Source organism: Anomalospiza imberbis, chromosome 9, assembly GCF_031753505.1.
Source record: "Anomalospiza imberbis isolate Cuckoo-Finch-1a 21T00152 chromosome 9, ASM3175350v1, whole genome shotgun sequence".
Lineage (NCBI taxonomy): Eukaryota > Metazoa > Chordata > Aves > Passeriformes > Viduidae > Anomalospiza > Anomalospiza imberbis.
In genome coordinates, this window is record NC_089689.1 from 26,668,949 (window position 1) to 26,683,912 (window position 14,964).

Consider the following 14,964-nt stretch of genomic DNA (forward strand, 5'->3'; position numbering starts at 1 on the left):
CAGTCTCTCAGGTCACCTACCAGATTAGGAGGCCTGTTGCTAAGGCAACCATATCTTGCAAGTGCTAGCTGAACTTCCCCATCGGTTTTAACCCTTTAAGGAGCAAAAACTAAAAGAAAAAAAAAAAATCCAAACCAAAAACCTCCCTAAGAAATACGTATAAAAATAAAATGAAGGGGTAATGTTGATGATGCAACCCACAGGAGACCAGCAGAGGCAAAGGGGGGCCAGCTGGGAAGGGGAAGAAAAGGGAAGGCACCCCAGCAGCCACCTCCTGCACGGTGCACGCCGTGCTGGCTCCCTTCCAGGCAGCTAATAAAATTATTCGGCATCCGCACATGCACACAAGACCCAGCAAACTTTTGATGCGCCTGGCACAGCAGCAGGGGGAGTAAAAAAAAAAAAAAAAAGCCCCTCCCAAAAACGCAACAAAAAGTCAGGTTATGCATATGCAATGGGGGCATGCAAAGCAAAAATGCAACTTTTTTTCTTTGTAATTTTTTTTTCCTCTGGTGGCCTCGCAGCCGCTGGGCAAGCCCTGATGCCTCGGCAAGCAGCCGGCAGCCCGGCGCCGCACAGGAGGGGACAGATGGCCGGCACAGTGACGTCGGGATGGAGGCGATGGGCACCCGTGGCCACCTCACCAGTTCTGCTGCAATCCATGGCCAGGAGCATCCAGAACAGGGATACACGACTTGTGCTCTGCGGCCATAAGACAGAATGATAAAACAGCCCCATCTACATGCAAGGATCATATCCCAGTGGGGTGATGGGGATCACAGTTCCCTCCTCTGGGAGAATAAAACCCCACTCAGACTGCACACCAGGCAGGGAGCCCTAAATCTTGCAGCCCGCTGGGTTAACAGGGAGGCCTGTGAGCAATAAGGGAAGAAAGAAAAAAAAAAAAAAAAAAAGGAGCAAGGCAATGCACAGGCAGCACAAGGGAGGAAAAAAAAAAATGAGGGAGAGGAGAAAGAGGCATGGAAAGGAGGAGAAAATGTGGAGCGGCATAAATCAGGCGCGCGGGGGGAGCCGGGGAGCACAGCAGCACGTGCTGCGTTCCAGGCGCACAGGCAGCGCACGCGGACGGTTCCTGCCTGGCAGGATCAGCACCGGGAAGCAACCGGCCCCACGCCCCACAGAAAGGGACCCCCAGCCCCTCCCGGTGCTGATCTGATGTGGGGTATCAGCTCTGCTGGCCAGCACACTGTCATTTCCATGTTAGTCCCCGTGGGAAAGAAAAAGCCTCTGCTGGTGCTGGCGTAAAAGATACTCGATGGTAAAAATTAGAAGGGTTTTTGCACCCTTCTTCCCACCCTCAGGTCAGGTTGGGGACAGCAGGTGTCCTCATTTGAATTCCCCTCAAATGAGAGCAGCAAAATGGAAACTTGCTCCCGAAAGTCATCGTCTTCCCACCAGCCTGCTCCAAATTCATAATAAAGAGAGGGGCAAGGCTCAGCGCAAAGCCAGCTTTGCTCTCACCGAGGGGCTGCAGTAAGATGGGCTTACACCATGCTAAGTGGCTGCTGGTATTGCTGCCCGGCTGTGATCCTGCCCTCTGACCTCACCTCCATGCCAGCACCCCTGCCAACCAGCTGACAGGAGAAACTTAATTAGCCATGTCCATCAACCCCAAACATCTGTAACCAGCAATATTTACAACCAGAAATAAAGAGGAGTGACCTTCGCGGTGTTGAAAGACAGTTGGGTTCTTGTATTACAACAGTGGGGACAGGCAAAATTCATTATCTCTAATAGCCATCCTTATAACCAGATTAAACACAAAGGCAGCAATTCCATATTCCCTGACCTGCCACTGTCCCCATCCCGAGCAGAGGGGAACTCCCCCTGCCACAGCACTGCTCACACAAACCCCAGGGCTGCAGTTCAGCTGATGTTTATGCATGAGGCCATCTCCATCCCTCCTACCCAGAAAAGACAATACCCTGGCTCACCCCACCCCAAGGGCTGGGACACCCAGCTGGGGTCACATCTCTCCTGGTCCTTCTCCAGGCAGCTCTCAGGAGATGCTCAGCTCCCCTGTGAATGCTCAGGAGGTGCCAGGGGTAAGCTCCCTGCTGCACCAGGAATGCTGTGCTGGAGATGTTTGCTCAGAGGATGCAAGCAACAAGGACTCAGTTCCCAGAGCACAACCAAACAGAGCCCAGCCCTCCAGAAATCACCACTGTCAAGTCCCCCATGCTTAGACGTCCGCAGGCACGAGGGGTTTTGTCCCGAAGATGCAGCCAAGGCTTTCACCTCTGGCTGCGAGATCCTTGTGGTGCCAATCACCGGCCAGGGAGCCAGAGCCTGTCATTTTCATCAGAGGATGTTCTCTGTGGGGACCTTCAGCTGCCAGCCAGGAGAAACAAGCCACTGGAGAAAACCTGAGCCTCCTAATGGCTTTTCCTCCACGAACCCCAGCTCCAGCAGCAGTGTGAGGGCAGCTCCTTCTCCAGAAGATGAGTACCAGCGGGGCCAGCTGGTTTCTCCAGTACTCAGCAGCAACAAGTCAAACTGCTTGGAAAACACTTAAGGCTGGGGGGGAGAAGCTTCAAATGGACCAGGCGGATGAGGCACCGCGCTGGAGCAACGGTAAAAGTTAAAATTAATTAGCTGGCAGGATGACAAAGAAGCCATTGTGCAGCACGGTGGAGCAATCCAAGTACAAAGGCTTTATATAAGTCATGTTGAAAACTCCTTGATGACTGCAGGTAAGGACGGACAAGCTGTCAGGATGTGCCACAACACCCCGAAGGGCTCTGGGACGAGCAAGTAAATCTGCTTTTAATGATGAAATGAGCCCTGGGAGCCTCAGCCTGGACTTTCTCTCCAGCGGAGACTGGCAAAGGTGTGAAGCACCTGGGTGTTATTGGTGCTGTAATACCCAGGACAAACCAAAACCATCTGTTTTGGGGTTTCCATGGAAAACTGTGCTTGAGCTGGGCTAAAGGGACCCATATGCAATGTGAAGCAGCATTTGCTTCCTTGTGAGCTCCACACCTCCCTACCCCACAAAGCACATCCTGCCAAAAGACCAAGCATTTCAAAGCGTGGCTGTCCCTGCCCCAAACCAGACCCCAACAGGGTCTCACAGAACCAGACCCACCTCCTGGTTCACGTCTTCAGGAAGACCCCAACAGCCAGTGTTGCCAGCACCAACAGGAAGACTCAGATTCCGCTCCTCAGGGAGGAGCAGGCACTCTCCCAGAGCCACAGGGACACCGGAGAGGGGCTGAAGCTGTGATGGAAAGTCACCCCAAGCTGTCACCAGCCATGACCCCCCACCTCCATTCTGCTGGCAGATGGGCACAGGGAGGCTGGGTGTGATTTACACCCCATCAGCTGCACACTCTCTGGCAGAAAGGAGCCAAGGGGGAGAAAAGCACCTCTCCCTCCTTCTTGCTGTGAGCACCCCTCGTGGGCAGGGAGGTGTGGGGGTTCAAGCAGCTTCTGCACTAGAGGTTGCCTTATCCCAATGGGGCTTCCCCCAAAAAACAGGATCAGCACCCAGTGAGGGCTGGGCGGAGCAGGAGAGCAAGGAGGATGCTCTGCTGGGCTTGGCAGGGCAGAGGAGCCAAGTGTGACGCAGCACCCTTATCTGCCCACCCCAAAACAGGGTGCTTCAAGGAAGCACCCTGCCCCCTTCCTCAGCGTGCCCTGCCTTTTTTTCACTTAAAAAAAAAAAAAAAAAAAAAAAAAAAAAAAAAAGCAAAAAACACAACCCCAAACAACCAGCCTGGACGCTGAGTTAAAAACACTGCCTGGGGCAGGAAGCAGCCACCTGCCTGGGGACACAGCTGGGCAATGCCAGCTACCCGTGGGGTGAGAATGGGGCATTTCCCACCTTACAGTTACTAGAAATGGGTAAATAAGCAAAGCCAAGGCTTGGGACACCCTTGCAGCAAGGCTGCTCTAGAAGGAAGGAGACTCCAGCCAGCCACTCGCCATGGTGGGCACCAGGCAGTGCTGGACCAGCTGACCCAGGTACGATGACAGCTGTGTGGGTGGGAGCTGGGACAGGAGTGGGGCACAGAAGGAAATCCATGTCAGGTAGGAGGGACTGGCTCTGGGTTGTTTTACCTGCTGGGAATGCCATGGGATGCCAGCACCCCAGCTGTGCTGGGCAGGTCGTGCTCACCAGCAAGTCAGAGCTGCTGCAGGGCATCCCCTTGCTTCAGTTTGTAGCCAAAAAATTCCAATTATAGGTGCGAGCTCAGCCTTGAGAGATTGTAAAAAAAAAAACCAAAACAGCCCAAATCCAGGGAAAACAGGAAGGAAACCTTCCCCCCATTCCAGACCCTGTTTGAGGCAGGCAGGAGGGGTGGTGAGAGCTCATTTTCACTACAGAAAGCTGCCGCACCCCAGGAGGAGAGGCACCAGATCAAATGTTCAAGGGTTGATGCAGAAACATTAAGGAAAAAAAAAATTAAAAAGAAAATGTTAGCTCAAGACACAGCCAGAGGTCTTCCTTTGGACTTTATCTTAAGGCAGCAGGCGCAGCCTCGCACATGGACAGACAGACAGACCGACCAACCGACCCCACAGGCTCCCACCCAGCCTGGGGAACACAGAAGTGGAAATCACCTTGCCAAAAACCACTGCTGGTGGTGGCAAAGACCATGGAGGAGGAAGAGTAAGGCAAGTGGGAGGGCACTGGATGGCCGGGCACAAAGCACTGCTCTGACCCACCACTCCAAAATACACAGGCACACGCCCCTCTATCTTTATTCACATGTACCTCTTAATAGTGCATATTCCACAGATGTAATTGCATATGTACACATTTGTTTTCTGCTTAATTTTGATACTAACAGTCACCATGCATGCCACATTAAGCTCGGGCAGGAGAATGAGCATTTCTCCTCTTATCAAATTAAAAAAAAAAATTCATGAAATGCACAAACTCAACACAAAAGGAAAGCTGGTCTTGCCACACAGAGCTGCGCCCCCATCCAAACCCAAATCTTACCCAAGCCACCCAGGTGCCCCTCTTGCCCTGACTGCCACAGGAGACTGGTGTCACCGCTCTGGGGATGAGAGGAGGTGGCAGTGGCTGGGTGGGTGGGCAGCGGGGTTCCATCACGCACAGGTAGCAGCACCCAGAAGCTATCCCATATTTTGGAAATCCCTCCTTGACAACACAGCTGTAAGCTCTGAACCCAGCTCCTGGCACTTGTGGCCATGACCAGGAGTTTTGAGAGACCAAACAGAAACCTAAACCCCAAACCTAGGCAGAGGTGAGGTATTTGTTTACTTGCAGAGACATTTTTGCTCCCTGCCAGCCTGGAGGAAGGCACTGTTTCTGATCTGCTGAGACCCCAGCCCTGGGTGTCCCCCCAGGGATTTGCAGGGTGAGGACTCGGAGGGAAAAAATTCCAGGAAATAAGGAGGAATGTGCCCATGGGCTGAGCAGAAGTCTCAGTAGAAGTCAGGGAACCTCTCTGAGCCACCAGCGGGATGCTGGCAAGGCAGGTGTGCGATGCTCACAGGGATCCAGCCCATGCTGTGTCCTGCAGGCAGGGCCAGTCAGAGCCCAGCACTAGCCAGGCTGGACACAAGGCACAGGTCAGATCCCAGCTCTAGCCAGGCTGGACACAAGGCTCAGGTCAGATCCCAGCTCTAGCCAGGCTGGACACAAGGCTCAGGTCAGATCCCAGCTCTAGCCAGGCTGGACACAAGGCACAGGTCAGATCCCAGCTCTAGCCAGGCTGGACACAAGGCTCAGGTCAGATCCCAGCTCTAGCCAGGCTGGACACAAGGCTCAGGTCAGATCCCAGCTCTAGCCAGGCTGGACACAAGGCACAGGTCAGATCCCAGCTCTAGCCAGGCTGGACACAAGGCTCAGGTCAGATCCCGGCTCTAGCCAGGCTGGACACAAGGCACAGGTCAGATCTTAGCTCTAGCCAGGCTGGACACAAGGCTCAGGTCAGATCCCAGCTCTAGCCAGGCTGGACACAAGGCTCAGGTCAGATCCCAGCTCTAGCCAGGCTGGACACAAGGCTCAGGTCAGATCCCGGCTCTAGCCAGGCTGGACACAAGGCACAGGTCAGATCCCAGCTCTAGCCAGGCTGGACACAAGGCTCAGGTCAGATCCCAGCTCTAGCCAGGCTGGACACAAGGCACAGGTCAGATCCCAGCTCTAGCCAGGCTGGACACAAGGCACAGGTCAGATCCCAGCTCTAGCCAGGCTGGACACAAGGCACAGGTCAGGTCCCAGCTCTAGCCAGGCTGGACACAAGGCTCAGGTCAGATCCCAGCTCTAGCCAGGCTGGACACAAGGCACAGGTCAGATCCCAGCTCTAGCCAGGCTGGACACAAGGCACAGGTCAGATCCCAGCACTACAGGCTGGACACAAGGCTCAGGTCAGATCCCAGCTCTAGCTAGGCTGGACACAAGGCTCAGGTCAGATCCCAGCTCTAGCTAAGCTGGACACAAGGCACAGGTCAGATCCCAGCTCTAGCTAGGCTGGACACAAGGCTCAGGTCAGATCCCAGCTCTAGCCAGGCTGGACACAAGGCTCAGGTCAGATCCCAGCTCTAGCCAGGCTGGACACAAGGCTCAGGTCAGATCCCAGCTCTAGCCAGGCTGGACACAAGGCTCAGGTCAGATCCCAGCTCTAGCCAGGCTGGACACAAGGCACAGGTCAGATCCCAGCTCTAGCCAGGCTGGACACAAGGCTCAGGTCAGATCCCAGCTCTAGCCAGGCTGGACACAAGGTGCTCCGGGTGCTGCCAACGCTCTCCTTCTGCCATCCCCTCTGTTCCTAAGGAAAACCAGGAACGAACGTGGCTGCAGCAGCTCCCCCCGGAGCACCCCCACCAGCGAGGGCTTCGCACAGCCGGGTGCCATTTCGGCAGTGCCAGCTCTGCCACGGGGGCGTGAGCGGCAAGAGAGGAGGAACAGCCAGAGCCCCCCGCCCGCTCCCCAGGACCAGCCATGGCAGCTGTTTCCAATAGAACCAGGGACAGCTTTACAAGAGAAAAATAGGGAACAAAAGGTAGGAGAAAATCCAAGTTTCCAAGGTAAGGAAGGAAATGATCAGGAGGACAGGAAAGTCCCACTCGTACCCAACAGACGGCGTCCTGACCTAACACCTCCCCACTGCCCGCCGCTGGACAGGAGCGCCCGTGCCGGCCACGGCTTCCCCGGCACGGCACGGCTTGGCACGGTGGCCCCTCGCCCTCTTTGTTCCTGCGAAGGGACCTCCGAAGGCCGGGGAGGGCAGGGCTGCGAGCTTTGTGCTCGCCCGGAGCCCAGCATCTGCCGGGGGCAGGCGCTCCCCCCGCAGCCGGCAGCGGGTCCCCTCGCCGGCCTCACCGCGCTCGCCCACGTGGCCGCCGGGGCAAACAATGGGATGGCGCTGGGCTGCCGCGCTCGCCACGCAAGGCCTTCCTCCTCCTCCTCCTCCTCCCCGCTGCGGGCTTTGCCTGCCACTGGAAGCTGGCCCCTCTCAAGCACTGGGGGGAGGGGGATTAAAAAGGTACTATTAAAAAAAAAAAAAGAAAACAGGGAAAAGAAAAAATACTCCAGTGTACGGCTTGTCGCTGCTGCACATGGGCCCGTGCAAGGCGAGGGCACACTGGCATGGGCAATGGGGCAGCAGGGCAGGACCTCCATGGGCAGCAGCCAGACTGCGACACACAGCCAGGCAGGGGGTCCCCACCCGTGGCACAAACCCCCACTTGCCCTCCCATCCTCAGGCAGGATTGAAGAAATCCTTCCTCTCCTCCCATCCCGCTCCCGGCTTTTTTGGAGAACCCCCTCCCGGACTGGAGCCAGAGAAACTTTGCGTGTTCGCACCATTTGTTGATATAAAATCCATCCCCTGCCTTACTTTTGCAGAGGCACTCGGGGTGGGGTGGAGGGGGGGAACGTCTGTTTCTATTTGAAACCGTCAAAATTAGCATTCAGTAATTAAAAATCACACCCTTTCTCTTAATAACCTAACCAGCATGATACAATCAGGTTGTGCCAACTCTTTAATCTAATTGACTAATTACAGATTTTAATTTAGTCAGTTACTGAACAACTGTTGACAATTTGTTTTCATTAGGGACAGAACAGGATAAATATTTAGGCTCCCCAGTCAAAGACTAAGACATAAGCTCTGGGCTCTGACCTCCAGTTTCACAATGGAGCCTTCTCCATGAGCATCACCCGTGGAAAGGTGCTGCTCTGCAATGCCCTGGTCCTGCTGATGGGCAGCAAGAAGCGTGGAAGCCGAGGTTGCTCTGTCATGACAGCCAATGTTGTTTAAAATATAATATTAAACTAATCCACCCTTGCATGGTACTCTAGCAAGAGCAGGATTTAAAGGACACCCAGGCTCACCAGTACCCTTAACTGGGAGGGAAGGCTGAGCCCAGCACTGCCAGGAGAGGGAATATCTGGATTTATTTATTTTTGTTGCAATTTTTTTTTTTAATGATGTGGAGTTTTGCAGCTGCTCCTGGCAGCCTGCCACTCCTGAAGGAAACTCCTCTCTCCGGTTACCTACTGGGGAACCCTGTCCTTGCAGAGCGGAGCTGGATGGAGCCCAGACAGAGCGCAGCCCCGCATGGAAACGGGACAGAGCTGTGTGTGCTGCCACTGAGCCCAGGGCTCAGGCAATGCCTGTGGGGGCTCACAGGGACCACACAAAGCTGTTCCCGACCCCTGTCCCTGCACTGCACTAAACCTGCCCCAAAAACACCTCTTCTCCTACACAACATGTTTCTCCTACACAACACTGGCTGCACACAACAGGAGGAGCTCTCATGGACCATCACCACCACCACCACCACCACAGAGGTACTCATAGATCATCACACCTGCTGGTCCCACCCTCACAGCCATGGGTGCCTTGAACAAGGCCTTACAACCTTCACTGGTCCTGGAACAAGACGAGACCCTGGCATGGGAGAGGAGACAGTCACACCAAACCCTTCACGCATGAAGAGCATCCCTTCCCAGGGGTCCCACAAGGCCATGTCACCTGCCAGGGCACCATGCCAGGAGTTGGCCACACAGACCCTAGGGAGCAGATGGTGCTGTGACAAGGAAATGCTCCCCTGCAGCCCAAGAATACCCAGGCAGTGACGCTGGGATGGGGTGCCTGTCCCACACCTGGATGGGCCGTGACTGGCAGATCCAGCATAGAATAATCATCCCTGGGACACCCCCAGCCTGTACAGCAAGCAGGCCCAAGTCCTTCCAGCCTCTTGGGCTTTACCTTGTTTCCACCGAGCACACTAACTCCAGCAAGCCTGAATTCTCCATCCATCCATCCATCCATCTGAGCTTCAGAACCCCCTGAGATCTCTCTAAGGGGAACTGTTTCAGGTGGGAGAAAAAGGAGGAGCCCTGGTTGTCCCCAACCAAGACAGGAGGACAAGAGCCCCAAACACACCATCTTTTCCCAGACCAACCACTGCACCTCCAGCAGCAACCACCCCACTGCTGCAGAGCATCTTTCCAGACTCAAGTTAGAGAGAACTGCAGGAGCTTTCCAAAGTTAAAAACAAAAACAAATAAATCAATGCTTTGCGTTAATGTCAAGTTGAAGCCACAGCTCCGCAGATCTTGTGCTGCAAAGAAAACAGCATTTCAAACGCTCCCAAGTGCAGGTCCTTCTCAGGAGGAAACTGGGGGAAACAGAACTAGGGAATGATGAAGTCAAAGTCTTCATCAGCTAAAGGCTACCCTGAGTTTTCTCTGCTGCACGTTGATATGAGCTGGCTGTGCAGGCAGAGCAATACCACAAAAAAGTATGTAGCAACAGTCAACTAGATTTAAGTTCATTTTCTGTAGCTCGAGGCCAAAATCGACTGAAGTGGTTCTGGTGATCAAGTTTTCTGCAATTCCCCTTTCTATGTATTAGCTCTTTGACAGAAATTCACTGCGGTATTTAAACTGGCAGTCATCACCGCTAACTCAAATTGTATTGGCTTTCACGGCGTTGAAATGCTCAACTGCGACCAGCCATCGGCCAATTCCCAGATAACGCGGCGGCTGAAATCCCCTGTCATGACGAGCGATCCCGCTGCAAGCTTGCCGGCTCCGGGAGCGTGCTGGAACGCTGGCATGCTCGCCACGGGGCTTGGAGGAACCTAAATCAATGGCTACAGGTTGAGTTTTAGGAGCTGGTGAGTGCTCGTGGGGTTGTTAGCTTGGATAAACTCTTCGGATACAGGTGGAAGAGGATGACTAACAACCCTCCAACCAACACAACTCGATAATTGTGTTAACAGATGCACAGACCTGCCAGAGATGAAGGGTAGAGCAGAGCAGCATTCCTCCTGCCTGTGCCAGGTGAATCCCCACTCCCATCACTCTTCTCCCAACAAGCAGCTTTCTACAAAGTCCCAGCAGGCTTTTGTCCCAGCTTGGGAGAAAAACCTCAGGGGAAAGGTAAAAAGCAGTATTTCCAAGCACTCATAAGACCCCACAGTTTTCAAGGGTCTCCTCAAAAAAAAAAAAAAAAAAAAAAAAAAAAAGAGTGGTGGGATTTCTCCTTACTTTCCTAATTTCCTTCCTTTAATTTCTCACTGAAGATTTATAAACATTCAAAACTGGAGGGAAAAAATCATCAATTTGACCTGCTGCTTCTAACAGTTTTCATACAGTTATGCTGGAAAATAAAGTGGAAATGACACACCATGCAAATGCCACCCTGCTAACGAGGAGAACTGCTCCCCGTTCCCCAAAGATTTGTGTCCCAGGCAAGAACCCCTCCAGTGGTTCTGGCTCTGGGAAAGTGACATGCCAGGCTCCCAAAGCATCCCCTCTTTCTGTCCTTACAGTAGCACAGTCTCTGGGTTAACACACACCATATTCTGGGCAAACACCAAGCAGGACACACGGAGTTTGCCCATTGCTGGCCAAGTGTAAATACAACTCTCTACCAACCTGGGGCAAGACTTGGATTGGGATATTTTTAACCACAACCACCACATGAAGCAACTAATGACTCACTGATCCAGCCCCATTTGGGGCTCATATCCCGTTTTAGCTGCCATGCACTGCTGATGGGTCGCTGGGTTTGGTGTTTGACACTGCCCACCACGCTCACCGGCACCAGCAGCCTGCCCAGAAGCTGGAGAGAAACAAGGCTGTATTCACACTCCCACGTTTATCGTTTGGCTCTTTAGTCAATATTTAAGTTTTGGCCAGGTAGGTCCCTCGCCCTGTAAAGTACAAGCTGTGCCAGGAAAACACCACTCCTCAGAGAGGGACTGTACCCTGAGCATCCGTCACCAGCCACGCCATGGAGAAGCACAAGCCCTGTCTTGGGGCCAAAACATGCCTGGGGAAACGAACCCAGTGCCACCAAGCCAAAGCACAGGGGAGTGAAAAATCTTAGGAGTTACTCAAAAGGTAAAGCACTTGGGGCTGTTAGAAAACTGCATTACCCTGAGAATTAAAAACAATCAGGATTGTGTCTATTTACTGTAAGCTTAAAGCAACGTGTATTAAAGAAGTTTATGCGAATCATCTAATGCACTCAGGCCTATTGTTAGAATTATTACCAAGCTAAAAAAAGATTAATTTCTCTAAATACACTAAATCCTCAGACACGATGAGGAGGCTGCTGTGGATGGACCAGATCTTGCTTGCTAGTATCATCTTCACCTGTGGCTCTGCTGCCTAAAGATCTACCTTTGCTTTGCTCCTGATGAGCCCACTGTCCCATCTGGGCTCCCAAACCCCCCACAATTTGCCCCAAAACATCCAGGAAGCAAGCAGAAGCCAACAACTGCTAGACGTGCAGCTGGTTATCAGCTCTGACCCTCGGTTCAGGAGTTCACCATCTTAATCCGACCCAGTGAAAACAAGCAATGCAGACAGCGGCTGCAGGGATGGACAGGCAGACTGGCAAACTCCACCTAGCAAATACCCAGACACACTTCCCCCAAGACCCAGCAGGGTGGGAAGAGACAAGAGGCAGCTCAGCAGCCAGCCCAGCCTCTCTGGCACTGCCCGTGCCCCAGGGCGGCCGCTGTGTCCAGTGCCAGCATGTGAGAACGCCGTGGAGGTCCCCGAGACGCTCGCCTGGCACTGCTCGCCACCAAACCCTCACACATCCCAAGCCAGGCATGTCGAGGCAACGAGAAACTTGGGAAGGGAGGAAAAATGGTTTCCATACCATAGTCTCCCCGGAGCAGACAAAACCAGCTCCTGCTACAAGGTTTAAACGCACTTGACTGGGGTCCAAGCCCGCAGCCAGGTGACTAATCCTTTGGTGCAAGTTCCTCCCAACGCTGCAGATGCAGGCACCGTGTGCGGGACGGGAGTGGGCAGCCCACCCGTCGCCCATGGGGCGGACATGCCATGCACCCTTCCCAAGAGGGATTCTCTGGGAGACACCTCAGACTCAGCCATGCCACCCCAGAAGCATCATCCGTCCCTGGGTCACGCTGCCACCTCTGCAACCCAAACCATGGAGAGCCAAGACGCACAACGACCAACCAACGGGGGTCTGCAACACCAGCTTCAACAAGACAACACCTCTCCCTTGCTGGGATCAAGGAAGGACTCAGGAAACCAAGGAAGCCCTCAGCCTAGCCAAAGGCAGGGAGATATTAACTGGGGCATTCAACAGTGGTTTGGGGAATTCCCCCTTCTCCTCCCAACAAAATCCAACCCCCACCCGTCCTGCAAGGTGCCCTCAGCATGAAACATCTCACCACCACAGTGTCCTCAGCATGAAAGATCTTGCCATGGACCCTCTATAAACGCTTTGTTGTCCATTGCTATGCAAAACTTCTTAATTCTACCACTAGCCCAAATGCCTTTAAGTGCTTAAGATAAGTATCTGAGCTCATTTACATAATTGCAACATTATGAAATACTGTTCAGTCAAATCAGAACATTGCTGGTTAAAAAAAACCCCACGCTTTTTGCCAGTCGGTTACATTAGGTTGGCTCTCGGTGCGCCGGAGCTCCCCAACGCCGTAATTACCGCGAGGATTAGAAACTTGTTACTCACGTAGTCATGAAAGGCTTTGGCTTCACTCGAATGTTCACAAGTGTCTCGCCTTTCGGGAGCTGCACAGTACAGGTCCCAAAACACGCTGCACGGCAGGGAGAGATGGGAGAAGAGCAGTTACTCATCAGGGATCCGGCACCCAGGTCAGCGCAGGTGAGTGGCTTCCCAGCCCACGGGGCCCACAGCTGGGATGGGACCTCAGCTGGATCCAGCTGTGCATCCCAGCTTTACACTACACGGATCTGAGCGTCAGCACTGGGGATGCTGGGTGCTTAAGGAAGCAAAAGTAGCCTTCAAGAGGCAACACCTTGAAGGGATAACCCCTGTGAGACTTCAGGGACTTCTCGCAGCCTCGCAGCCGCCCAGCCCTGCTCCCCTGGGCGCCCCAGTGGCACCGGCACAGCCCGGTGCCTGCGGCTGGCCCGGCAGCGCTCCAGCGGGAGCCCTGCCCGCCGCTCCCGCGGGGCCGGGGGTGGCTCCGCCGCGCCTCGACGCCCGCGGGGAGCGGGAGCCGGGGCGGTTCGGGGCTCGCCGCCGCTGCTGACTCACGCCACTACCGGGGCTTTACCCCGTGGGGCCCCGCGCCACCGGCGCGCACCCCCCCCCCGCCCCCGGGGGCTGCTCCCACCCGCGACGGGACACCCCCGCACTTACCACCACCAGGAGTGCAGGAAGCCGGGGGGCTCGCCCAGAGTGATGTTCTTCTCCCACCGGATCTGCGGGCAAGAGGAAGACGGAGGGGGGTGGGTCGGGAGGGGGGGGCGGTGCGGGTGGGGGGTGGTCGCGGGTGGGCGTGGGCCCCCACGCGCGGCGACCCCCCGGCGCCGCCGCCGCCCCGCGCAAGATGGAGGGCGGGCGTGCGGCGGCGCACAAAGGGCGCGGGGGGCGGCGGGGCTCACCTCGGACAGGAAGGTCTGCGCAGACTTCTGGGCGCCGACGTGCAGCAGGTACTCGTAGACGTACAGCGCCAGCCTGCAACAGCCGAGCGCCGGGTCGGAGGAGGAAGAGGAGCCCCGCTCCCGCCCCGCACAAAGCCGCCCGCCGCCGCCGCCGCCCCGCTCCCCCCGCCGCCGCCGCCGCCGCCGCCGCCGCCGCTCTTACTTCTCCCGCGCCTGCCCGTCCGAGGGCACCGCCGAGCCCTTCCCTTTGGCGAACATGGTCCGCGCCGAGGAGGAGGGAGGCGGCCGCCGAGAGCCGCCGCTGCCGCCGGAGCCGCTGCGCCCGCCGCCGAGGGAGCGCCGGGGGCTGTCAGAGCGCCGGCCACCGCCGCGCCCCCATCGCCCCGCGCCCGCCGCCGCTCGCTGCGCCCAACGCGCCGCTGGCCGCGCACCCGAACGTGGCCGCGCCGGGCGCCGCCCCCGCCGCCGACGGGCGCCCGCTCCCGCCAATCACCGCCCGGCGGGGGCGGGGCCTCCCCGCGCCACGCCCCGCTCCGGAGGCGGCGGGCGGCCTCCCGCGGCGGGCAGGGAGGGCGGGCGGCGGCGGCGCGCGGTCCTAGAGCGCGCCCGGCTCGGCCCGCGGGCGGCGCCGCTTCCCCGGCGCCGCGCGGCGCGCGGGCCCTTTAAGGCGGCGGGCCGCGGCGCGCAGCGCGCGCTGATTGGCCGGCGCCGCGGAGACCTCGGAACGGGGGGACTTGAAACCGCCCGTCGGGGGGGGCGCGGGGAGCGGCGGTGCGGCCGGGCGGGCGCTGCCGCTCCGCGGCGCCGGGCGGGACGGACCCGGCGGGAGGCAGGGACAGCGAGAAGGAAGAAGGGAGGCGGCCGAGGGGCTGGGCACGCCGCCTTCTCCTCCGGACCGGCCCCGGCGGGTCCCGCCCGGCGCCGCGCACCCCAGCCCCGCGCTGCCGGCCGTCACCCCGGGGCCAGGCGCGCCCGGCTGCGCGGAGCCCTGAGTGGAGCCCGCGGCCAGCCTGTCCTGGCTGCCAGCTCCAGTCACGGGTCTTGTTCGCTTCGCTGCCCTTAAAATCACGCGGGGAAAGCCACCCCCTGCGGGC

The 14,964-nt window shown here is 56.5% G+C and overlaps 1 protein-coding gene across 3 annotated transcripts in view; it reads right to left on the reverse strand.

The window, feature by feature from the left end:
• SSBP3 (single stranded DNA binding protein 3) overlaps window positions 1-14,355 on the reverse strand; it is a 56,218-nt gene extending 41,863 nt beyond the window's left edge. The window contains exons 1-4 of one of the 3 annotated variants that reach the window (XM_068198834.1): window positions 14,073-14,355; window positions 13,871-13,943; window positions 13,626-13,687; window positions 12,972-13,056 (exon numbers count right to left, since the gene is read on the reverse strand). In XM_068198834.1, the coding sequence (XP_068054935.1) occupies window positions 12,972-13,056; window positions 13,626-13,687; window positions 13,871-13,943; window positions 14,073-14,128 (276 nt within the window). In that variant the 5' untranslated portion in view covers window positions 14,129-14,355. The remainder of the gene's footprint in view (window positions 1-12,971; window positions 13,057-13,625; window positions 13,688-13,870; window positions 13,944-14,072) is intronic. The other 2 variants (XM_068198831.1, XM_068198832.1) reach the window with 2 other exon arrangements.
• Between the last annotated feature and the right edge of the window lie 609 nt (window positions 14,356-14,964).